We start from the raw sequence: 25,565 nt of genomic DNA on the forward strand, positions 1-25,565 counted from the left end.
ACACGTCCTGTTCTGTAGACATGGTTTAAAAATATCGGAATTCATGTCGATGTTGTAATATCACATTCTGCGAATGTCATGCAACCCTAGTGTGTGTGTGTGTGTGTGTGTGTCTGTGTGTTTTGGGAGCGCGGCTGCTAAATGTCAAGGTCCGGGAGCCGATTGATGCATAACAACGTGTGTGTGTGTGTGTGTGTGTGTGTGTGTGTGTGTGTGTGTGTGTGTGTGTGTGTGTGTGAAAGAGACAAATATAAAAAGCTTCAAGTCAACTCTAATAACATAATCATATTGTTTCTTGTACTTAAATATCTAACTTTACGGTCACTATCTGTTTCTTCTTCCCTATCATATTTATAATGCGTGATTTGGTATTTATACCTAGTATAGCCTACATCACATATGTGACCTACATCACATATGTGATGTAGGGGTATTTTTCAAATACCTATCATTTACAAATGATAGATACACCGAGGATGCCTGATCTGTGATCTAGGGTGACCAGACGTCCTCGGATTTAGGGGACAGTCCCCGTTTTCGGTTGTCTGTCCCTGACCAAATACAGAAGAAAAAAACTACCTCTCCCTGTTCTGTTTTTAAAGACACAACATTAGGTTTTTCAATCAGATTGATAGTCAAACTGGAAATGTCCCAGTTTTTCTCCCTTTTTGGGAATTATGTTCCCAGTTTTGATCTTGGACGTCTGGTGAGTTTATATCATATCAGAACATTCTATTACCCTTAAGACCATTAAGAATATTAAAATACGCCAAACCATGTGTCCTGTTTCATAGCTACATGTATGACCTTTGTAGCAAAAAAAAACATGAAAATCTGTTGACAGCTCATTTCACCTACCAAACACATTACACTGAGTGGAGCGGGTGACCGGTCCAAGATGGCGGCCCCAAATCTCGTCAGCGCCAGTAGGCCAGTAGAGGTCGATGCGGCGTCTATTATATTATGTCTATGTTGTTCCTGGCCAAAACAACGTTCAAAACGACGTGAGAATTGGGATGAATTGTGAACCTTTTGGCTTTCCATACTGGTCGGAAATAAAAATAGCTATGCTACGCTGCTCCACACGACGCTTACGCGCCCGGTGCGTCCTCTGATTGGTGCATGTTGCTGGCTGGGCTTAGTCGTGCAGCAGCCCGAGAGGCTCTCCATCCATCCGGGACACGGACAACAAGGAGACGGCGTCGTGAAGCAACAACAGTCCGGATGTATGCAGGTAGCCTGAGATATGATTTATTATCGTTCTTTAACTGTTTATGTTTATTATGCAGGAATAAACGCTAGAGAGAGAGAGGCTACTGACTACTGACAGAAGAGAAACGAATCACTGGATTTTTGATTGTTCTTATGTTTCATTTCTGGAGGCTATTTTTGTGCGGTGTTTTCAGGCCATTGGTTTGGTTTAATATTTCACCTGTTTTGTTTTTTTTAGCAACAAAATGGGAAGGCGGGAGTCACAAAGGAAGCCGCTGGAGCAGCCGCAGTACACGCTGCCAAGGCCAGACAATAATAACGGCAAGGTACGAGAACTGGACCTTTTCATAAATGATTATTGTTTTTGTCAAGCAGAAAATGCCAAACATTGGCTGATTAGTTTCTTAAACGTGTGTTAAATATGGAAGCAAATAAGAGACATTGTTGACAAATTGAAATAGGTTTTTGTTTTTTTAACGTGTTCATCGTCAAAAGGGGAGGAGAGAAATCCAAAAATGCTTTGATTTAGATTTTCTATTTCATATAACAAAAGAAAATCACTATAAAACATCATTCATATTCTGTGACCAGATGTTTACATTTCCATGGCAACAGCACCTGTGTTACGTTGCTTGATCCCTGGCTATAACAGATTTGGAACCCTACTCTGATGATTTTTGAGGGTATTTTATTTCATCTGTCCTGGTATTGTTACAGTGAATAAAGCTTGCATAATCCAAAACTGACAAAAAAACACTAAATCGGGATTTCTGTGAGTTGCGCTTTAAAGGAATATGTAATTTATTAGGTCATTGGATGTTTAATTATTAATTAAAAACCCTTGAAAATTACAAATCCTGAAAAATGATCTGTCCATAGCCCCTTTTTAACTACCTCATTAATAATTTTGTTATTCTGAAGTTATTTAGAAAAAAAACACTATTAATTAGAAGTTGAAGTTGTTATTATTCACACTAATTGATTAAAAACATTAAATACTACATAAATTCTGTCTGTCCCCATGTTTTCGGTCAGCCCTGTCACGTTTTATAAAAAACAACAAAAAGTGTGTAATATTCCTTTAAGGTTATTATGACTCAAAGGACGTGACATTGTTTGATTGAGTTGATGCTGACACTGATAAAGGGTGACTTTTATGATTTAAAGCTAAAGCTAGAGCTGAAGGGTCACTCGCTGTCACACTAAAATATCCTAGTAAAGAATGAAAGTTTAGGAAAACCAAAACATGTCTAAAAAATGTTACTGAAATTAATTGCTCACAAGCTTGCAGTTTTGCTGCTAGCATGCTGAATCATGGCAGTCAAAATGGCTGACTGTCAGGCCCCGTCACATCCAAAGCGTCGCTCCCATGGCGCCATTTTAATGCTATGAAGCCATCAACTGTTGTTAGCATCCCATTGACTGCCATTCATTTTGGCGCCACTTTGATAGACTAACTTTACATCTGAAGCATGTCAAGACTCTATTTGTCTGTTGATTATTTCTAAAGAAACACGACAACGTACGACATTAATTTGAACCTCATGTTATGGCTAAAAATAGGCTAACAATTGTGTCATAACCACGCCAACTTACCGTCGCAAAGTTGACAAATCATTGTATTGTCAGGCAAAGCATGCAAACAGTTTGGGATTCCATTAGCTGTTTGGCTTCAATTACTAACGTTAACTAGCATGTTAGTTAGCAGTAATTAGCCTGTGCCTATGTTATCTTCTAACATATACCTACGCTCTGCTAATTGGGAATGATTGAGATTTCTCTTGGCACAGCTACCAGAAGACTTACAACTTTCAGACATGTTGCCCACGTCACAACTACGTCGTCAAGCTCAGTTGGAAGCTGCGTAACGCCGAGCCATCACCGACAAAGTGCTTCTATTTCCCCTCACTGGTCTCCGTCCAGAACAACGGGATCTGTTGGACCATTTCTTTAACTTTCTATGGTCACATCAGGTCCCGTCGCGGCTGGTCACGGCCCTGTGTGACAGCGCCTGACAGCACTATGTCAGGGCCTGTCAAATGAATAATACTGTTTCTTTTTATTACATTAATTTGATATAATATGTATTTAAAACAAGTTGAATAGTCTACTTGAATTGAAATATGTTTGGACTATATCACTAATTAAATTTAAAAAAGATCAGTAAATTAGGTTTTTATTATATTACATTAAATTATATTGGCTGAACATGACCATGTTAGTCTCATAACATTATCACTAAAATAACAATAATTCCAAATAGTAATACTTACCAAAAACCTAATTAAAGAACCCAAAACATCAAACAAAATCCATAAAGTCAGGCCTATCACGTCACGGTCAGTCCTGTAACACATCACATTATATTATAAAAGAGTATTTAAGAAATTATTCATGAATGAATCTTTTTTTAAATGTGTAAACGAAGGTGGGGGTACATGTCCACTATTGCAAATCAAAATCTGAGATGTAAGATTTTTTACAATCTTATGAGAAGCTGGCTGTTATTCTGTGGTTACCATCCACCACAGTTCACCACAAACTTAATTATAATTCTTATAGAAGTTAAAAAAAACATCTCAGATACAATCAGGGAATGGGGTAAATAAGAAAATGCTATTTGTAAGAAAGTCATTAGAAAACCTGACATTTAGAAATTTGTCTGTGACATGGCCTGACATTTTATGGCATGAAATGCTGTTAAAAATGTCTTTTATTTCAGGCACAAAACAAGCTGAGTTGGCACAATATGTGTTTCTCATAGTTTAATGTGTCCTTCAAATGGCTTAATGTTCAGATCAAAGATTATTATAAGTGGAAATGTCTCCCTATGTATCTCCCTCTCCTTGACTCTCTTTCTCTCCTTACTGCTGAAATACAACTTTTCCGCTAAGAGAGTCAATAGCAGCCCAGGAAATAGGCTTTCATTTGCCAAGGTCTGATCAAAGCAAACTTTCTGTTACTGTTGCTAAGTTTGGCGCAGAGTCACAGGTGGTCCGGGATCAGATGCAAGATCAAGTCCACTTGACATGTCGACGTCACAGGTCGTGCCTCGTTGCCGACATATTCTGCCTCTCATTGGCTTACTCTGAGGTTATTACCCTAGTCCTGACCAATCTTTACTCACCATGGCTAAACCTAACTACGTTTACTATTCTCGAAGACTCACTTTAATTTGAAATTTTATAATTTTTTGGGGGGGCTTATATGGTCTTTATTTTTGACAAGACAGCTTGAAGACAGGAAAAGGGAGAGAGAGGGGAAACTACACGCAGCAAAAGGGCCACGGGTCCGATTCAAACCCTCAGAGCACTTTGTTGCCCCATACCTCTTTTTTAGATAATTAATTGATTAATCAACAGTGGAATGCATTATGAAGTATATGATGTAATGATGTGTTTTACCCTCATATTGTCCTTCAAATTGATCTGTTTTCCTATATCAATGTTCTTTTTAACTACCCAATGGTAATTACCCAAAATAACATGATTGATTCCACACAACGCTCTTTGGCAAGTACAAACCTCTACTTTCATTAATTTTGAGGGGCCTTTTCAATTTTATAGCATTTGGAGAAAAAAATTAAAGTGGATTTGAAATAGTAATGAGTGAAAGTTGACATATTCCAGTTTGTGATTATGCATCAACATACATTCTTTTAATTTTATCAAAATAATTCCTAATTTCTGCTTTTGTAACTCAAACAGTAGGTATAATTTCCTAAAAATTAGGTTAATTGACCATAAATTCCAAAAATAACTGTAAAAGTAAAGTTCTTAAGTTAGTGTTATGTAGTGTTAAACATCAAAAAGAGTGACAAACATTGAAAAAAGAAAAACTTCAGAAAAACTTAAAAACTGTGATTAAAAGCCTCAAAAAAGTGTTGATTTTCAATTTTGATGGGAAGACAACAAAAGAGTTAAAGAATGAACATGTATTAGTGATCAGTAGAAGGCTTTATTGTGTCTCTCTGTTCTCACAGAGGCCGCAGCAAAGAAGAAAGCAGAAACCGAACACTCCCTCGACCAAACGCCTTACTTCACGACACAGGTGAGATTTCTGCTTGTGCACCTTTCATGCTGTTCTGTGCTGCCCGGATGCGATCGTAATACAATTTACGTTTCCCCTTAGTGCTCAGGGAACCTCAGAGTCAAAGGCCCATCCTCTGTCCCGTGCAGAAGACAGGATGGAGCCAAAAGTGCAGCCGGCAGCTCAGCCCTGCAGCCACAGGGAACACAAGCCCACAGGTTTCAGAGTGAGCAGACACACAGCTGCATTTCCCTGCCACCGCCTGTCTGATTCAAGTCCTACTCTGAAGGAGAGCCTGTCACCAAAGCCAGAGGCAGGAAGTCTGGCTGGCCACGGAGAGGGCGACAGCGACACAGACTTGTCTGACTCAGAGAGACTTCCTGGGTCGTCCTCTGGTGGGGTTCCTCCACAGCTCCAGCTGAGACCAGAGGTCATCGAGGCGGAACACTGCCCCTCTCGCGGCCACAGGCCCAGAGGACACGACCATGGTGCTTTTGACTTCCCAGACTTCCTCCCTCCACCTTTTAACTCTTGGAGCCTCAGTCAGCTGGCTGTCTTCTACAATATGGAGGGCCGGGGGGGCCCTCGGCCCAGGCCCGTGGGCCCTTTGGAAAGGTTCTTGGATAGGCTGCTGCAGCTGGAGTGGCACCAGATTCAGACAGTGCAGGGGGAGGAGGGGAGGTCAGCGGTGTCAGATGTCCTATCCAGCTGCCACAGGTCCCATGCTGCTACCTCATCACGCCTCAGCTCTCCAAAGTGCATCCTCCAGTGTCAGCGTACCTTCTCCCTCACCTTCCTCTCTTGTCTGGCCAGTCACTCTGCCCTGCTCTCCGGCTGTGCCTGCACTCTCTGCCGTATCCGCTACTCAACCTGTAGCACATCGTGCTGCCGCTCCTCCCACCATAGCCGTCAGTCCAGACTGAGTCCTATGCTGGAGCGCAGGGGGCCCACGTCACTCCCCAAAAGGAGCTACAGCGAGAGCCGAGTGAAGTCCTCAGACAGGAGCTCTGCATCCCGACCTCAGTTGCTCAGCAGCCCTGTACGGACCAACAGCCATCTGAGGAGAATGCAAGCCTCAGGAAATATCCGCAACCCTGTTAACGGTGCTAACACCAAGCCTCATTCTACTGCCAGTGGCGGGAGTGTCAGGGCTGCGACGGAGCCTGTGGGCGCGTTGGGCAACGTGGTGGACTATAGGACAGGAGGGTTTAGGAGGAGGAGTGGCTCAGAGCAGAGAAGAGGTGGACTAGAAAGACAAAAAGGTGCACCAGAGAAACGACGAAGTGGTTCTGAGTATAGAAGAGGAGGAGCTGAGCGGTGGAGAACAGCTGAAGAACGGGAAATAAAAGCAAACGATGTCACAGCAATAATGGACAATTTACCTGGGCTCAAACATTCTCCAATAAACAGACCAAACAGACAGAAACAGGTGGGATTTGTTACATAACAGCAGTTTGGGTACTCTAAGTGCAATCTGTTTTTCACAGCTACAGTTAAATATTTGATTATGAATGTATATTGCCATTTTTGTGTTATTTGAGAAGGCTGATAGAAAGTGTAGCAAGATTGTAAATGTATTTTCTTCATTAGTGGATGTATTTCTCTGTTTTTTTAGCCAATTATAGTCACATTATAATGTGTGGATGTTTAACTGCACTATTGATTTAACCCAGTAAGCACTTGTCTTCTTTAATATAAAAAGAATTTGCATCATCCTTTATGCGTGTTTCATTTTAAAATAATAAAGAGTTCTGCTTTTTCAATAAAATATTTTATATCACCCATATTGTTACCCACTGTAACAATGATTGGACATAGCAGCAGTGAGGTCACCCATTGGTTTGTGGACAGCCATTTTGAAGCCTCAAGTTTTGGCAAAAAGCACTAGCTAGCCTGGCCTGCAGAACACTGAACAACTTTGCTGAAGTGGAAACACACAGTGAGATGGTCAATGGTGAAGATGAAAACATGGACAACAGCCGAAAACAAGTTGAGGTCTATTATCTAAACTATGGGGGGACACCATGGGAGAACACTTGATGCTGGCTCTGGAAAAGGTTTGGGAATGGGCATGAGCAGAAGTGATGATGAAATCTTTTATCTTTGAAATAAATAAAGAGATTAAGAGGATGGAATTGGACGGGAGGAGGGGGGTGGTTCACTGGCCAGCTATATCACATGATAGGCCTGCAGTGTAAGGTGAAATACGGGAAAGGCTAAGGAACACCTGGGGACAGTACCTCCAAATTTATGCATGAAGATGAAACGTGAGCACCTGTCTGAGGGGGTTTCCGTCCATACAACAGAGTTGCTAGTTAGATTATGGGCTCTGCAGAGGTTAGAGGTTAGAGTAGGGGGCAGCAGGGCAAACAGGGCTCAGCCTCTGCATCAGTTCTGATGACACTGAGGGAGGGAAAGTTTGGAGCCAGGAAGAGAAGACATACATACTGGCATGGGACTTGGCAAAAAATAGGAATGCATGAAGATAGGCCCTGTGGAATATATAACCAACAACAGACACATCTACAAATGGAATGCACTGGCTTCCCAGAAGAAAGAAAAAGACTGTATGTTGCAATGAAAAGTCTCGGCACAAAAACAGTATTACTGTAAAGCCTGTTAAATTCTACGGGGAACCACCCTGGGACTATAAAAGCTGTCCTAGAATAGGCCTACATCAAGGCAACCGCACCTATGGCAATAGGATAATAAAAGGGAGTACATGTTCTCCCTGTGGGAGGCAGCAATGTGCCGGGAAAGCATCCGGTGACTGGGTCAGAAGAAGACCGTTGTTTCAGACCGGATGCATTTTCATAGCACACACAGCTACCATGGACGCTGTATCCCAGCGTGTTTTAGAGAATTTGACAGAAGTTGAGGAGGCAGCGGAGGATGTTCTGACCAGTAAACAACAGGTAAGGTTACCGAGTACCTACCTGACAACAGCAGGCTGCGAATAACTTGCAGAGCACGGCTAACACCTGCGAGGATATGTAGCCAACGTTATAGCAGTTGGGCTAACATAACTGTCACGTCACGCAGCAGGGTTTGTTTTCATTGAATGCCTCTTGTGAGCTATAAAGTAGTACTGGTAGGCTCTTCTTATGTGCAGAAAGCCACAATTTTGGTTGGGCACCTATTAAAATGTTGAAGGTGTAAGGGCTTATAACGTTATGATGGAAGTAAGGTAATTTACATGCTCGCATACGTCTTGTTGTTGCATAAGTTGTTGCAGTCATGTTGGGGTTGATAACATTTCTAACACAGATGTGGTGCATTATTTAACTACTTCTTGATTTAATCAAGAAGTAGTTAAATGATGCACCACATCTGTGAAAATGTCTTAAGCACCACATAAAGACAACCAGACCTTGCAGAACGCCATAGAAAAAAACGATTTGGTTTCAAAAACCTTCAGCAAGAAAAGCAGAGTGTTTACTAAACAAGTAAACAAGTGTTTACTTTTGCTTTTTTTGCTGAACGTACAGCCCATCCAACATTGAAATGGTCACAGTGGGATAATTCATTTTCATATGAATGCTTCTGAACTTTGTAAACATAACAAAGGTCAATAAAGAAGGTCGAAGGACTAGCCAAACTATGAAAAAAAAGTGTGACTTATACCCAGCCAACAATTTTGGTTCCCGGAACGTTCGTTTTTGGTTGCGGGAACGTTCCCTGAAGGTTAGGTTTGGTTGTGTTTTGGTTGTTGGTTGGTTAATCGGAAAATACGTTATGTACCTTTTTCCTGAGTGAGTAATTGTATGTTTTGAGTACAGAGAACTATATAGAAATTAACACACGCATAAAAACAATGACGTTTGAGTGAACAAAAACCCATTCCGTACTCAATAATTGTATTTGCATTTTGGCTATTATCCGTATTAACGCGGTTTCCTAATGTCGCCACTAACACAGAACGTTTGTCCCCTCAAAACCTTTCTGCACTCAGACACTGCTGCACTCCTCTGGTCATGTCTCCCTCGCTGTCAACCTTTGCACTGTGTGCATGCTCAACTCTTGACACTCACAGAGTAAAAAATGTGACACAAAACCAACCAATCGAAGAATTAATGGTCCGTTCTGATTGGCTCTTCTTCTCCAATTAGATGCAAGTAGCAGAAGACACAAATCAAAGAGGAACAGTCTTTTTCAGTCATCACCTCTTGGTCTGTTCAAAATGTAAGGCACTATGCTTGAAAAATGTAGTTCTCTGTGCTCAAAACATACTGTTCCTCCAATCAGGAATTATAACGTCAGACATCTCTGTAATGGGGTTCTCTGTGGGTGTTTCAGATAGTTGACCTGGACACCAGGAGGAACAGGAACAGAGAGGCGCTAAACGCACTGAAAAATGAAATCTTAGATTCAGGTGAGTAACAGGATGTTGTCAGAGAAGAGAAAAGGCTTTGTAGCATGGAAGTGTCAATATCATCAATATCATATCATAGTCATATTGGCTTGGTATAATAACAGTTGCCCCTGTGATTTCGCAGTGGACACGAGTCAGGTGCATGGTAGTGATACAGTTGTTGACTAAACACTGCTGTCGTTTGTAGAGAAAGTGAAAGTTTGCTTTGGGAACATGTTCATCCAATTTCCTAAATCAAAGACGAGGGAGATGATTCAGAAAGGTAAGAAATCTAAATATATTGAATACATTTGATCATAAATTAGGATATAGATGTAGATTTGTTTTTGAGATCATCCATAACAATTTGTCACCTGTAGACCAAGAGCAGCTGGACCAGGAGATCAACGAACTTCGCAAAGGACTGAAAGCTAAAGTCAACCGTCTCAATGAGATGCAAGGTAGGATTGGCCCACCACAGCACGCTCATTTAGATTTCAGTCAGATATTTTCAGTGTTTATTGTGCTTAAATTGAACTTATTATGTCATATCTATAATGATCAATGTGGCCAATAATGATGTAAATGTATTTCAGAGAAATTCCTGTGAGCAAAAAGCCCAGATTTCCCACTGTTTTAAACGCTCCTGTTTCAACAGGTTTTTTTCAACTCTCAGCTCTGTCGCGTCCCTCTGGGTTGCTAGGATTGAGCACTGTAGTTACATAATGGTAGAAAAGCTGTAATCTTGGCTACCAATGTTGTTAATTTCTCCCCTATTTCGGGTCATTACATTACATGTCATTTATTTGATGCATTTATGCAAAGCAACTTCCAATTAAGTGCTTTCAACCTTGAAGGTACAAACTCCAGACAGCAAGTAGAGTGTGCAAAAGCATTAGCTTTAAACTACAAATAATTTTTTTTAACCATGGTAACTACTGTTTTTTTTTCAATTTTTTTTTCTCCCTATTTTCTTATCAATCTTCTGATCTATCTTCATCAATCATGGACCAATGTCAAAGATTGTTGCTCCCATCAGTCACTTAGACATAAACACATAAGAACATAGGGTCCAGGGTGAAAAAAAAACTTTAATGAGAGGGGAAGTAGCAGGTGCCGGCTCGTCCTCGCTGACAATTTCTTATCTTAATTTACGTTAGACCACCTGCTGCTTGGTTTCATAACGTAATTTGCAATGTTTTCCTGTTTTCCCATGGCTTGGGCTTTCACCTTCCCGCTTGCTTGTCGCTGTCTGTAGTTTTTTAAACCTTACAGTAGTCTAGTGAATTCAACCAGAGCGTATAAAAAGGAAGTTTTTCCCTTTGCACACGCTACAGTCTACGGTCATAAAAAAATAAAATAACAAATTAAACATGAGTTTTCATTGTTTTAATAGAACAAATTATACGGAAATCACTGTGGCCTATTTCAACACATTTCAAATTCAAATGATTTCAACCGGTCATAGAGAGCCAAAGTCCTGCCCTTCTACCTCCGGTCAATGGGACCTATCTTTCAAAAATTGTGAACGGGAGTCAATGGAGAGACAATTGTTTTTGGTCCAGTTTGATTTGTGCGATGCATTTCACAAATGATGTGTACATTTAAAAGATAATTTTACATGTCAAGAAATTAACGATTTGACGTAAAGAAGTTGAACAACATTAGGTTTTATGTGAGATTGCTGAGTGAACTACATCTCTCATCTCAAACAATAAAAAAGTTTGGACCCACCTTCTCATTCAATTTTTTAAGTGACTTTAAAATGAAATTAAATATGTAATTACAATTATATAGCAAAAGTAGATAACCATAATATAAAATATATTTACCTGTGACCGTTAATAATAATGGAAAAATAAGTACTTGTAATGGAAAAATATAAATACAGATAAAGATATACAAAGTGTGTGTAGAGTAAATAAAAAACAGGAACAGAAACTACAACTACAACCCCTGTCCGAGCTGCCCCCCCTCCAGCAGACCACAGCATAAAGAATAGCAGAGGCCACCACGGAGTCATAAAAAGTCCTGAGGAGAGTCCTGCACAATCCAAAGGACATAAGTCTCCTCAGCAGATGGAGGCGACTCTGGCCCTTCTTGTAGAGTGCAGGGGTATTGTCAGTCCAGTTCAGTTTATTGTTAAGGCGAACACCCTCGAAGTTGTAGCTGCGTCGTCCACCCCAGTCCCAGACTGGTAAGCAAATTGCAGGGGGTCCAGCTGTTTGCCCACCAGGGGCCGAAGGTGACTGAGGATGATCCTCTCAATGGTATTTTCAGGTTAGAAGTCAAGGCAACAGCCTGAAGTGGTTTGCCTCCTTCACCAGAGAAAGGGAACAATATACGTCACCAGAGAAATAGAACAATATACGTCACCAGAGAAATGGAACAATATACGTCACCAGAGAAATAGAACAATATACGTCACCTGAGAAATGGAAAAATATACGTCACCAGAGAAATAGAACAATATACGTCACCAGAGAAATAGAACAATATACGTCACCAGAGAAATAGAGTAATATACTTCACCAGAGAAATAGGGCTGTCTCCTTGTTGAGCTCTACCGTCTTCTTCCAAGACAAAGGCAGAAGTATCCAAAGAGGTGAACACCATTATACACCTTGAACTTTTTGACCTTTTGCCACATTTCAGGCTTCAAACATAAAGATATAAAACTGTAATTTTTTTTGTGTTTTGTTTGAGAATCAACAACAAGTGGGACACAATTATGAAGTGGGATAAAATGTATTGAATATTTCAAACTTTTTTAACAAAAAAAATAAATAAAAAATTGGGCGTGCTAAATTATTCAGCCCCCTTAAGTTAATACTTTGTAGCGCCACCTTAAGTAAGTTGCTTGGGGTATGTCTCTATCTTTCCGTCTAATTATGTATTTTCCCGTAGCATTTTACTTAACTATTGTGCAACGTGGCATGTAAAATCCTATTTTATTTTGAAAAACCTATGTGTAATCCAAGGTACAAATCAATCGGGACCAGAAAATAGTTTCTTTTGCCATTGACCACCGTTGATTGTTTTTTTTAAGATAGCCATGGAGGCAAACGGAAGGGTTGGGACTTTGGCTCTCTATTCTGTTGATGCTGTGAGAACTCTGAATGTCTCTCAATGGTTTGGTGACTGCTTACGACTCAATACTTATTTCTCTGGTGAACCAGAGGGATGTGTTATTTTTGTTAAAAGACCTCACAGTAAAATCCAATGCAAATGTAACCTTTGTGTTGCTCCTATTCAGTGAATGCTACCTCCTTAGAACTTGATAACTGAAGTCAAAGCTGTTCTGTCACTACTCTGAAGGTCCTGCCAGCAGTCTGGGCATGATAGAGGTCTGTGTGTTTGTTTGTTTGCAGGGAAACCTGAGCTCAGAGGCTACAATCTTTCTCCTCTGTCCACTGATGAAATCAAAGCTATCAACAGCATTTTATAAAGCTGACTAAAAATGTGAGGACATAAGGACAGAGCCTGATGCTACTGTGACGTGCTAACCTCTGGATGAGCTGAAGGCGCTACACTAGCTTCCTGGATCATTGACATCTTCATCACCAGCCTTTAGGACATTTTGGAAATTCATGTCAAAGATTGTATCCTGTGTCTTACAGTTAATAGGTGGCTACCGTTTTTTTCAAACTGGACCTCAACCTGTGACGTTGGTCCAGCCCAGAGAGATCACTGCAGGCGGCATCAAAGAAAGAAGCTACAATATAAGTTATAAGTACAATTGCCCAACTTGTATTTACCTTCACAAAATTGCTTGTTTTGCTGCTGACAGGCTCAGATTAATATTCTAAGTGTCTGACAACATTATGGAAAGGATTACTAAGGAGGTTGACTTTTCTGTTTTAAAAATCTTGGAAATCAGTTCACCACTTACTGTTTTTCTCATCCACATACTATTGTTTAAGCTATTTATTTCCAACCTGCTTGAGCGATTGTTCATTGGACATATTTGTAGTGATATCCCCATGTCCACAAATCTCAGAAGTTCACTTTGGTGAGTACAACATTATAACCAATAGAGCTATTAAGATTAACCCCAAGTTGCTATAAACTGTAGTTTTCCTTTAACCAATCTTTAGAAGTAAATACGTAAATAGTCAATGCTCTGTGAGACTGGACAGGACAAGAATGGGGTCTGGGAATGTGAGTGGCAGTGCAGGGCAAGTGTACGGCACTTTGCAGACGTCTACTGTGTTTTCCAGTGCATAATGCAAAATTGTTGTTGTTTTTTTAACTTGTTTTACAAGTTTTCTTCCATTAACTTTATTGACCACCTCTCGATAAATAAATGTTTATCATTTTGGTTCATTTTGTATTTAAGTTCAGTTACTCTTTGTGGCTTTAGGATGACTTTTTGTGTTGTCTGAGACATACCTACACCCGCAGCCAGGGTGCTGTCCTCAGGAATAAACTTTGTAAAACAAAGTGTTTGCATGAAAATTCTTGGTCTGATATGCTGACAAGAAATAGACAGCCTCAGGTAACGGGGGAAAGAAACAACAGTCACATAATAGGTGTGAGTGTCTATCTGTGTGTGTGTGCGTGCGGTGGAGGTGGTTTTGTTACACTCTCTCCTCAGACGTTGGTTGCGTGCCACTGCTCTTAGACCTGGAACCAAGAGTGAGGAATTTATGAGTCAAAGGATGGGAACCTGCTGATCAACTCAATTTATGCCCAACAAGGCACGCAACAGTGCTATGTTGAAATATGACTGACACAGCGTGTCATCCACCTCTGAAACTACAAACTGATGATTTATTAAACAATGTATGCCCCAACTAGACTACAATAGCTAATAAATTACTCGAAGACAAATGGCATACATCCATAAAGTGTAATTATAGTGGTTTCAGCAGTGTAGAGTGGAGGTGTATTACAGAACATAATGTAGTGCCATTAACCACAGTTTAAAGGTATGTTTTACACATGCAACACCTGTCACTCTTTGGGAGATAACTCTAAACTAAACCTGGCTGTGGGTGGGTGGTGAGAGTAAATTGTTTAATGGCTTTCTAGAGAAAATATTTCATTCCTATGCCATCCCAATTTGCAGAACTGAGTAATGATTTACTGTAAGATATTGGCTGTTTGGGAGTGAAAAAACCTCTGTTGTCACTGAACTGCAGATGTAAATGTCAAGTCGCATCTTGACGTCGTTAGGGAGGGAATTAATTGCATGTGTGGGACACATGCTTATTTTAAGAGACTTGGCTGTTAACTTGGATGGTGGAGGCTTTTGTCATTTAAGGAAGCCCATGTAAATGTGTAAATAGCATTATTTATAAGTTTTTTAAACAGTATTTTTTTTTTTTTTATAAAATGTGAATGCCTAAATCCTTTTTTCATTTTGACATACTTGAATGGGCATACTATCACCAAATTCTATCACACAAAACAAATAAGCCATTTTACATTTTAATTTTTAAGGTGTTACTGCATTACGGTGGACAATATTCAAATGTTAATTCAATTTTAAAAAACAAAATGCAATACACAGTAGACAAAAGCGTAATTGTCCTAACAGTAGTGAATGAGACGGCTTCACTACAGAAAACATCGCGCGTCCACTTTGCCCTTGCTGAGGCCATATCATGGAACCCATACAACTTCTAGGCAAGTCCCGCCCTACAAAGCAGCCCAATTGGTTGGGGTTAGGTATTGATCCTGATAAGTTAAGGTTAGGACCTGAACAAACACTTTTGGGGTTTTGGGTGGTACATGATTTTCAAAACCCAAAATTATTTATCATTTCCATTCTGGAATTTAACTGTGAACCCAAAAATACAAATAAAAAATCATTAAAATCATGAACTCAAGAGTCATTATGAAACAAATAAAACAAACAAAAAGTATTGGTCTGCACAGATGTGCTGTGAGTTATACAGTATGTAGTTCGGTGCTAGCTTCTAACTTGATATTTATAGTCACTGTTCCATTATCTTTATTGTGAATATAATTGCTACTGTTCATCACACCTCCAACCAGCCCCGTCAGACTCCGGCTACCAAGAGTCTGTCCCAAGTTTTGTCCTAAAAGGGAATTTTTCCTGCCATTACCACACTGAATGCTTGCTCTTATTATAATTATTGAATAATTATTGAAAATATATGATCTATAAGATCACTGGACTTCAGTTACCAGACCTGAGCTCCCTCTGGAAGAAATAGGTATTCCAGAAACCTAAGAGAATCATGGGTAATTCTGGCCTTGTTCTTTCTGGTAAATTCTCTTTAGCATAATGCTTTGATTTATGTATTTAATTACTTCACGTAAGTTGGATTATGATTGTATATACAGTGAGGAAAATAAGTATTTGAACACCCTGCTATTTTGCAAGTTCTCCCACTTAGAAATCATGGAGGGGTCTGAAATTGTCGGGAGAAAGAGAAAGAGCTGGGACCACCGTTTCCAAGGTTACTGTTGGTAATACACTAAGACGTCATGGTTTGAAATCATGCATGGCACGGAAGGTTCTCCTGCTTAAACCAACACGTGTCAAGGCCCGTCTTAAGTTAGCCAGTGACCATTTGGATGATCTAGAGGAGTCATGGGAGAAAGTCATGTGGTCAGATGAGACCTACAGTATATAGAACTTTTTGGTTATAATTCCACTAACTGTGTTTGGAGGAAGAAGAAGAATGATGTGTACCCAAGAACACCATCCCTACTGTGAAGCATAGGGGTGGTGGCATCATGCTTGGGGGTGTTTTTCTGCACATGGGACAGGGCAACTGCACTGTATTAAGGAGAGGATGACCGGGGCCTTGTATTGCGAGATTTTGGGGAACAACCACCTTCCCTCAGTTAGAGCATTGAATATGGGTCGAGGCTGGGTCTTCCAACATGACAATGACCCGAAGCACACAGCCAGGATAACCAAGGAGTGGCTCTGTAAGAAACATGTAAAGGTTCTGGCGTGGCCTAGCCAGTCTCCAGACCTAAACCCAATAGAGAATCTTTGGAGGGAGCTCAAACTCCGTGTTTCTCAGCAACAGCCCAGAAACCCTACTGATCTAGAGAAGATCTGTGTGGGGGATTGGGCTAAAATCCCTTCTGGAGTGTGTGCAATCCTGGTGCAAAACTACAGGAAACGTTTGACCTCTGTAATTGCAAACAAAGGCCACTGTACCAAATATCAACATTGATTTTCTCAGGTGTTCAAATACTTATTTGCAGCTGTATCATACAAATAAATAGTTAAAAAAATCATACATTGCGATTTCTGGATTTTTGGGGGGGGATTATGTCTCTCACAGTGAACATGCACCTACGATGACAATTTCAGACCCCTCCATGATTTCTAAGGGGGAGACCTTGCAAAATAGCAGGGTGTTCAAATGCATATTTTCCTCACTGTATCATGTCTGCTTGTAGGGAGGGGGTTGGCTTGAGATGGGGTTAGCCCAACTACACCACCCACAGATTGCATTGCTGTACCTGAAATGGAAATAAATGGAATTAAAATGTTTTTTGTTTTGGACTTTCTTGTGTTGACATCATACCTCACTGTTAGTAAGCGGGTCTGGAAGGATTTTATCCCACAACAGTATTCTCAGTGGAGGAGTTGATGACAACTGATGAAGAGCCAGAGAGACAAAGACACATTTTTAACTTCTCGGGCCAATATATAACCCCTATAAACAGACTGAATAGCCAGATCGATAACACACAATTGTTGAAAGGTAATACAGTTTGTGAGGTGGTGCTGAGCAGCTGTCAAACTTTTGACGTTTTGCATTCCACACATTAAGCATTCAATGCACCTTTGATATGTACACTATGCATAGGCTTTTGTCTGCTGACCTATTGCTCACCCTCCCATGTGGAAAGAAAAACTCTGCATGTCTCAAATTGAAAGACAAACAAATACAGTGACATCTAGAGCACAAAAACACATACATAACACATTGCCCAGGAGACTGTGGCTTTCACATCTGATGGTGTGTCAGATGAATGAGTTCCTGTGGAGACCCAGAGCAGTCATTCATCCAAACATAGAGTCAGTTGTCTGGTCTGGTCCCATCTACCTCAAACACAACTTTGAAAACAATGAGCATAATACGGCCTTTAAACAACCACAAGGGATCTGACTTGTTGATGTGGAGGGATTGGACTTGTCAGATGGCGCGTTTTACAGTGCTGGCCTGAGCAATGAATATTAATCTCAGTCTGCGTGCTGCAGGAATGTACAGTGCTTCTCATGAGTATAGGAACCCCTTCTTAAGTTGACTAAAAAGAGGACTAAAAAATCATCTTTTGGAAATTGATCTTATTGCCTTAATTAAAAGATGAGGAAAAATCCAACGTTTAAAGACATCAATTTTCTTTGTGATTGAATAATGTATCGTAAATAAATAAATGTTCTTCTATAAAATACAGAGGGCATAAGTATACACACCCCTATGTTAAATTTCCATAGAGGCAGGCAGATTTTACTTGAAAATATATGTTTTTCTCGCCTAAATTTTTACCCTTAAAATAGTGCTGCTGTTTCCACATGCTTTGGCCCTCTGGGATGACCCTGAGTTCATTGGGAAGTTAACACTCTCAACTTGTTGTTTCTAGTGGCAGTGGGACACTAGGCCTTACTGACACAGAGCTACAGAGGTTAGAACACAGAATTTCTATTTCCGTCCAAGTAAATCATCTGAAAAATTAATAAAAAGCACTACTGTAAGCATATTATAGGGCATATACTAAAATAGTACTCTAGCCACATGTCTCAACTTAGAACAGAAAAAATCCAGTAAACAATGACTTATAAAATGGATTTTATATGAATGTATTTCTACAGATATGTCTGTATGTTTGTCTTATTTCTTATTTCTAAAAAAGCCAAAAAAGTGCTAAATACAAAACTTCTGAAATACAAAAACACATCCACATCACTCACAGATATGTCTGAAAGAAGTACATACATAGATTTATAGAAATAAGTAATCATAATTTTATGAAATGGTGAAATGCCATCAGAAGTCCATATTTTTGCCTTCAGACAGCTGTAAGAGATCACAGGAATAGTTTTTGTTGGCCATGTTTGGTATCAATCAAGTCGTCTTCAAATTCACGTGGACTAGAACCACATAAACAACAACAACAGTTTGTTTCCATCCAGAGGAATAGAGAGGAAACAACTCTGTGCTGTGTTTTCAAGGTGTAGTGTAGGGAAATATGATCCGCCGTCCTGTTCCGCACTGCATGTAGCAGACACACAGCGGAGCTGATCCGCAGCCGTTACACATCCTGTTGAAATTAGGGGTTACAGTTGTGATGCTATCGCAGTCTCTACAAATTTTCTACACACACACACACGCACGCACCCACGCACACACACACACACACACACACACACACACACACACACACACCAGGCTGTTAATATTGTGTCACAGACTTGCAATCTTTATTGTATTATGAATGGTTTCAGCTCCAGCCAGCAGCAGGGATTTGTGCCACTTATACACATGATAGAAATGCTGACGCCTCAGATGGAATGAATAATAAGTTGGTTGTGTATATATCCTGGAAGAATATGGAATGCAGGCTGATCCTGTGAAAATGCAAAACAAGCAAAGGGTCTAACCATCAGTGCATTTCAAGCATTGCTACCTAACATAACAGACACTTCACTGAGACAGACCTCTTCTGTTAGACTTTGCTTTGACAAAAAACAACCAGATAAAAACAGAACAGACAGAATAGCATGACGGCTTTTAAATTCACCTTCCACGCACCATTTCAGCTGTGCAGGCAGAAAAGAGTAGCTGGTTATTTTTCCTCAAAGCAAGCGGATTAAATACTTTTTGTTGTTGTTCAAAGTTGACCATAATGATTCTCTTTGTCCCACGGTGAACAGACTAAATGAAATTTGCTCACAGCCGTTATGCAAAATAACTGAGCCCTTATAAACTCATTAAAAATCCTCTTAGCCTCAACGGCAACAACAAAAAGTACTTAAAGGCGACTAAGGAGTCTCTGTGATGATCCACTGAACATGGTACTGTAGCAGTCCCACCCTGTGCTTGTAATTCACATTGATGTTTACATTCTCACCTGAAACCATGTTACTGGGAGCAATCAGGCTACACAGGAAGCGGGGCTAAGTGTTTACATGTACTATAGTAATATTGTTAATGTAAATACTGGGCTCATTCAAGATGAGTTGCGCCACGGCTGTAAAGTAGACGAGAGCGGGTGGCAGCAGCCGGGGGTGGGGACAAAAAGCTGTGGTCAAGTTGGAGAGTTTCCTGCTGTTTTCATCAGCCTTCAGGCTGAACAGGAAGTCACAAAAAACACTGCACTTCCACATACCTAAAGGATCAAATCTGTTTTAGGTATGTGGTAGGGTAGCATTCAATCCGAAAAGAGACTCACATCAATGAAATGGAAGATGATGTGTAAGTGTGAGTGTGTGTGGTAACATTACCAACATGTCAGTTGTTTCATGTCAAATGTTTCTCAGTTGTTTGCATGACTCACATTACAGTTTTTTCCTAAACATACACAAAGGATAAACAGTAATGGGGGCATTTTGTGTGGACAACTAAAATCCCTCAACAGCTGCTTCCAGTCTTGATAGAAACTGAGGTTCATCTGTTGTTCTACATACTTTATGCACCTGCAAACAAAAGTTGGTTCAGCAGATAGAGTATGGTCCAAAGGTTTTCATACCGGTGCCAACAAGATACTTTCCAATGCCTTACTTTGCTGAGTATAAACACATTTTTCTGCAAACACTTATCAAATGCATCAAGGGTTGTCTTTGTAAACGAACAAAAATAACAAAAAAAATTGTTTACTTATAAAGAATATGGATAAAGTTCAGACAATATCTTATCAAAGAATAAATAACAAATCTAAGATCTGAGCAGAGCAGCTTTCAGTACTTTCATATTTGTAATAAAGCTATAATTGCAAATATAATTTGGTCTGAGAAATGTTTTTTTTTCATTAGAAGTTGAAAAAGATAATGAAAAGGCTCAAGAATGCTCAACTTGATTAAATTTGATCCAGGGCGACTCTGGCATGTTCCCAGATGTCTGAACATGTTTAAGATGATCTTCAAAGAAAACTGAAATTTTCTTTTTATTAACATAATGATTTATTTCATCCTCGGTACTCAAACATTTCTCCCGTGTCATTAAAACCACTTGTAGGCAAAGTTGGCACTAGAGAATTACTGAAACATTCTTGAGTTGTGGATTTTTTTCTTGGCAGCAGTGCCAGAATGGTCACTAGCCTCTGCCATGCTGAACACAACACCAAAACATTGACATTAAACCCTTCTGCAAAGTCATAATAATTCACATTGCAATGGCCATTGCCAACATCGCATGGCAACCATCACATGGCTAAGAGTGTGGTTATGATTAGGGAACTAAGCACTTAGTTAAGGCTGGGGAGACACAAAGCATTCAGCAGCCCAGCCTCCACATCCTGGGGGCCAGGGTTAGCTGAGTAAAAGACCTTGTTAACATTGTGCTTATAGTAACACGAAAGTCATAAAGCACATACTATTTCTTTTAGCCATTTACCAGAGATCATGCACTTGCCACAACTTGGAATTGTAGGCTTGTACCCAGCAGCAGGAAGAGTTAGAAAATGTATTTGAGAAAAAAAGGGTTTACAACAAAAAGGGTCCTGAGGAAGTTAGGTCAATTCTAAGACAGGTGAATGCAAGATCCAAACAAAATCCAATGCAAACTGGGAAACTGAAACACCAAAACCACTTTGAAGCCACCGTGCAGTGACACAGGGAATGACCAGTATCGGACAACAAAGAAAGCACAGAGTACTAACAGTACTAACAAGGAACAGGTGACATGAGGCCTAACAAAACACATCAGGGCGGGGCAGACAATCACAGAGGCGGGAAATCACACGGAAGGCAGGAAGTAAAACAAGACATGACACAGTAGAAAGAGAGAGACTCCGAAATAAAACAGGAAACTAACAGAACCCAGTATAACAACGGTGGTAACAAGTGAAAGAGGATGAATCACACAAAGACATGCTGACAAGGATAGACACAAAACAGGGGAACAAGGAAAGACATGCAGGGCATGAGGGACGGGAGACACATGAGGCACACAGAAGCACAGGAAACTCAAAAACCAACAAAAACGGTCAGACAGTCCAAAAGATATCACAAACCAAAAGCAGGACTGTGACAGCGCGGCACAATCCCCCAATATGAACATAGTGAGGGCCAGAGCAACTTGGATTAAAATGATAGACTTTTCATGATTTCAATCCCTCTGCATATGTGGCCTCTGTATATTACTGTGGCAACGTTAACTTGGCAGGGAGGCACCAACATAAACAAAGCATGCATATAGTATAGCTTCAATAGATAATAATTTGATCATTGTGTGGAGACATCATTCAATACGTAGATAATATGAATAGATCATTGGGGTAATTCAGCATTTCTACATATTAAAATGACAAAAGTTAACAATATGTAGAAGGTGTACCTGACAGCACTGTGCAATGCAATAGCATGGTGTGCGTCAGTCAGGGCAAATCTCAACTACAGCTAGTCTAGTGTCTCCTGATATGAACTCAGAATGGATGGAAAAGGAGCCAAACATGATTGATCAGAGTCTCGCCTGACATTCTCTACCATTCTTTCATGGAAAATTAAAATTGTATCACTTTCATGAAAAAAATAAGAAGCCAGATGTGCATCAGAATATTTTTAACATTAAGTAAGGAATCAATGTCTTCCTTTTGTCAAACTGAAACAGAGTCAGTAGGCTGAGATGCTCAACTTACAAACAGCTATTTCTTCACATCTTTCCTGTTTAGATGGTCAGTTCATTGGGGAATTGCCTCAGGGCTAAACCATAACAAGACTAAGCACAGGATAAATAATGCTTATAATTAATTTACTGTATGGCCCACGGCAATTGTTACTCAATTGGGTTATTTACCAAACAGGACTGTTGATTGGCCTGAAGACATGTGTAATTCTATATGCAAAATCTTACTTTACACCTTTATTGTACATATAGGTATTGTGCAGAAATATGATTTATAGCCTACATATATTGAAACACATTGTATATTCACAAGACTTGGATACAGCTAAACAAAAGTTAATTAACCTCCAAATCTCACAGAAAAGTAAAATAATACAAACAATAATAACAGTTACTGCTGAAACTAACTGCATTTATAAGGGAAAAAACTAATTAAAAAATCTGGAACTCTTGAATTTTTTTTTAAAGAAAATACTGCTGAGTTACTGACAGAATGATGTCCCTGTAGAGTGATACCGTTCTTGGGTATTTACCGGAATGGACATGGTGGAGTTGGCTGGCAGAAGCTCTTGAAGTGGCCTCCACATCACGCGGCTTGGGCATGTTTGCGCTCTACTAGAGTCATTGTCGAAACAAGCAGGCCATCATGTACACCATCCTCAGTTGTAACAGGATAATGAAAAATTGTCCAGACCCAGGCAGAGAGTGATGGTGCCCCTCGCTTTCAGCAGCTCTGCATGTTATTCACCCAGCATTCTGATCACAAGGCACCAAATAACACATGTCCACTTTTCAGGTCATTAGCAAGTCACTTATATGTTATTATTTCATAACAGGCCCACTGTGCAGAGAAGCTGTCCTCTTGTCTGTTTTACGAGTTGCTCAGGGTGGTGGCCTCCTCTGTCTGCTGGGAAAATCACACGTACACACAAAACGTCAAACAGATCTTATCAGGTGCTGCTAATTAATTGTTCAGCTATCGTGAACCAAAGGCATTTTTATGTCTGCAGGTTTTGAGAGGCTATTGTATGAAAAGTGTAATGCTCTGGGTCAAGAACATGTTCACTGTTGGCATATCCTTGAGGAAGAACATTTTTGTGTTATTTTTGAAAGGTACTTGAGGAAATGTCCACTAAACATTAGCACAGGCACAGCTAGAGTTACCTGTCCATGCAGAAGCCGCTGCAGTCGGAGTCATCGTGCTGTGCACACACACAGCGATGGGCAGCCGCCCCCCTCCTCCCCTGCTCAGTTCCAGCCGAGCGCCTCCTGCGCAGGGGACCCTGGTAACTGGACATACCATACGGTATAGTGTGCCTGAAAAACACACAAAAAATCACATTTCCAGAGTGCTGAGGGAGCAGACAGATAGGATGCCCTGTACTTGAGACTGACATTACACTTCAGGTAGAGAGGCTTTTATTATTATTATTATTATTTTTTGTTTCTAATATTTTGTCCTCAACCATTTGGACAAGATGGGGAGAGAATATAGAAAACACCTTTCAGAATAATGCAGTCCAGTACAACACAAACTGCAAGCTCCAAAATGACCTGATTTAACCTCTGTTTAAATAATGTCTACAACAATTAGCATCAGCTTTGCAAGGGTATGATTTATTACAGAACTGTTTGAGAAGTCAGTAAAGGTCAGGCGGTCTCTTTTACAGTCCCACTGTGATTTACACTAATAAAGAAAAGCACGATAGCTTAAGTGAATAGACGGCATAGGATAAGCTAACGATCTCTGGGAATGCTTAGAATATGTCCACCATCACAACTAAAGAAAGTTGTGATGACATAACATGTACAGTAGCATTAAAAATACATGTTATTGCATATTGAGAGCCAGGATCATTATGACGAGGGATAGCTTCCCCTCTGGTCATCTCATTGCTCATCCTGAGCTACCTCACATCACCTTTCCTCACACACCTGATTTTAGGCAAAGTTATTAACTGTGGTAAAATGGACCTCAGTTGGATTTAGTTATTTTTAATGGAAATCATAGGAGCATTAGAGAACCAGATCCACTTTGTTAAGTGTTTGTATGCAACACTTCTCCACAGGAGGCTTCACTAAATTAACCTCATCTCCTTCCAACAGACAAACAGACCAAGCAGGGTTGCATTTCTGACCTGTGTTCCTCTGATCCTCTGTCAGGTTAGGGCTGCCTCACATTATCTTGCCCTATGTGCTTGAGGAACAAACTACTGCTAACTAATACTCTTCATTCAGTTTGTATTTTTTTTTTTGAAGCGATGAAAGGATTTTGAGATTGGGTCAAAAAGGATCTGGCATTGTTAAGCCAATATCTATTTAACATAGGCTTGCATTGCCAGACTGTGTCAGCGCTGGAGTGTGGTCTGGCTTCACCACTTATCTATCCTGTGTGTGAGGGATGCGCCAGATGTCAGCCTTTATCACAGGAATCTCCATCTGTTGAGCCGAACTACTTCTTCCTGCTAAACACCTATTGGACAACAATCTGCACACTGATACAGAGATGACTGACCTCGTTCGTGGTCTGTACTCATCATATACTTTTACCAATTCAAATTGTTGTAACTCAAAGGGGCACGTCATAGATTTTACACATGAAGGTAGGTTCACTTATTATAGTCAGCGCTACTTAACCTGGTGCTCTGGAGAAAAAAGTCATCAAATGTCATCAAAGTGTTACACAACTGTTTGTATACAGTGCTGATGATGAGTATGGGAACCTTATTGCCCTAATTAAAAAAATAGGAAAAATCCAACTTTTAGGGACACCAATTTTCTTTATAAATGAACAATGTTTGTAAATAAATAAATGTTCTTCCTTAAAATACAGGCGGCATAAGTATACAAACCCCTATGTTAAATTCCCATTGAGGAAATAGATTGTTATTATTAAAGATCAGTTATTTCATGGATCCCCCCCCTCACTAAAATCCTCTCCTGATGCAAATCAAACCAGCTATTAAGCTAACTGAAATAAAACCACGCCAATCTCTAGGTATGGTGAAGGGTATTTGATGATGTGAGGGAGCTATTATATTTCCATAGGCCAAGGGAACTTTATCAGGATGCATAGTATCGTGGATCCATGAATAACTGCCTGGCTCTATGGGAAATGTTATGGTTTGGGGTTTTTGTTGGGGTATTTTTCCTGTTTGGCCTTCCCTGGGTTTTTGTCCCGGCTTTGTCCC

General features: G+C 40.1%; 3 protein-coding genes across 5 annotated transcripts in view; 2 read left to right on the forward strand and 1 right to left on the reverse strand.

Moving 5' to 3' along the window:
* The first annotated feature begins 986 nt into the window (after positions 1-986).
* Positions 987-6,855, forward strand: LOC117943178 (protein FAM217B-like). The gene is made up of 4 exons (XM_034869159.1): positions 987-1,234; positions 1,451-1,538; positions 5,195-5,262; positions 5,344-6,855. The coding sequence occupies exons 2-4, from the start codon at positions 1,458-1,460 to the stop codon at positions 6,686-6,688; spliced, it is 1,494 nt and encodes a 497-aa protein (XP_034725050.1). The 5' UTR covers positions 987-1,234; positions 1,451-1,457; the 3' UTR covers positions 6,689-6,855.
* Positions 6,856-7,893: 1,038 nt separating this feature from the next.
* On the forward strand, positions 7,894-13,265 carry pdrg1 (p53 and DNA-damage regulated 1). 2 transcript variants are annotated; one of them, XM_034869169.1, is made up of 5 exons: positions 7,894-8,156; positions 9,538-9,613; positions 9,801-9,875; positions 9,973-10,053; positions 12,964-13,263. In XM_034869169.1, the coding sequence occupies exons 1-5, from the start codon at positions 8,073-8,075 to the stop codon at positions 13,038-13,040; spliced, it is 393 nt and encodes a 130-aa protein (XP_034725060.1). In that variant the 5' UTR covers positions 7,894-8,072; the 3' UTR covers positions 13,041-13,263. The 2 variants fall into 2 exon arrangements, with proteins under 2 accessions (XP_034725060.1, XP_034725061.1); XM_034869170.1 differs by lacking the exon at positions 9,801-9,875 and having other exon boundaries at positions 12,964-13,265.
* Positions 13,266-21,858: 8,593 nt separating this feature from the next.
* Positions 21,859-25,565, reverse strand: part of LOC117943186 (endothelin-3) — an 8,116-nt gene continuing 4,409 nt past the window's right edge. For both annotated transcript variants that reach the window (XM_034869174.1, XM_034869173.1), the window contains exons 3-4: positions 23,539-23,691; positions 21,859-23,281 (exon numbers count right to left, since the gene is read on the reverse strand). In XM_034869174.1, coding sequence (XP_034725065.1) covers positions 23,257-23,281; positions 23,539-23,691 — 178 coding nt within the window. In that variant the 3' untranslated portion in view covers positions 21,859-23,256. The remainder of the gene's footprint in view (positions 23,282-23,538; positions 23,692-25,565) is intronic.

This window comes from Etheostoma cragini, chromosome 4 (genome assembly GCF_013103735.1).
Source record: "Etheostoma cragini isolate CJK2018 chromosome 4, CSU_Ecrag_1.0, whole genome shotgun sequence".
Taxonomy (NCBI): domain Eukaryota; kingdom Metazoa; phylum Chordata; class Actinopteri; order Perciformes; family Percidae; genus Etheostoma; species Etheostoma cragini.

Bases quoted from the DNA above. Each gene is read 5' to 3' on its own strand.
- LOC117943178 (XM_034869159.1), top strand. From the start codon at position 1,458: ATGGGAAGGCGGGAGTCACAAAGGAAGCCGCTGGAGCAGCCGCAGTAC. The intron at 1,539-5,194 runs GTACGAGAACTG...CTGTTCTCACAG, and splicing joins CAGACAATAATAACGGCAAG to AGGCCGCAGCAAAGAAGAAA. The intron at 5,263-5,343 runs GTGAGATTTCTG...GTTTCCCCTTAG, and splicing joins CGCCTTACTTCACGACACAG to TGCTCAGGGAACCTCAGAGT.
- pdrg1 (XM_034869169.1), top strand. From the start codon at position 8,073: ATGGACGCTGTATCCCAGCGTGTTTTAGAGAATTTGACAGAAGTTGAG. The intron at 8,157-9,537 runs GTAAGGTTACCG...TGGGTGTTTCAG, and splicing joins TTCTGACCAGTAAACAACAG to ATAGTTGACCTGGACACCAG. The intron at 9,876-9,972 runs GTAAGAAATCTA...TGTCACCTGTAG, and splicing joins GAGGGAGATGATTCAGAAAG to ACCAAGAGCAGCTGGACCAG.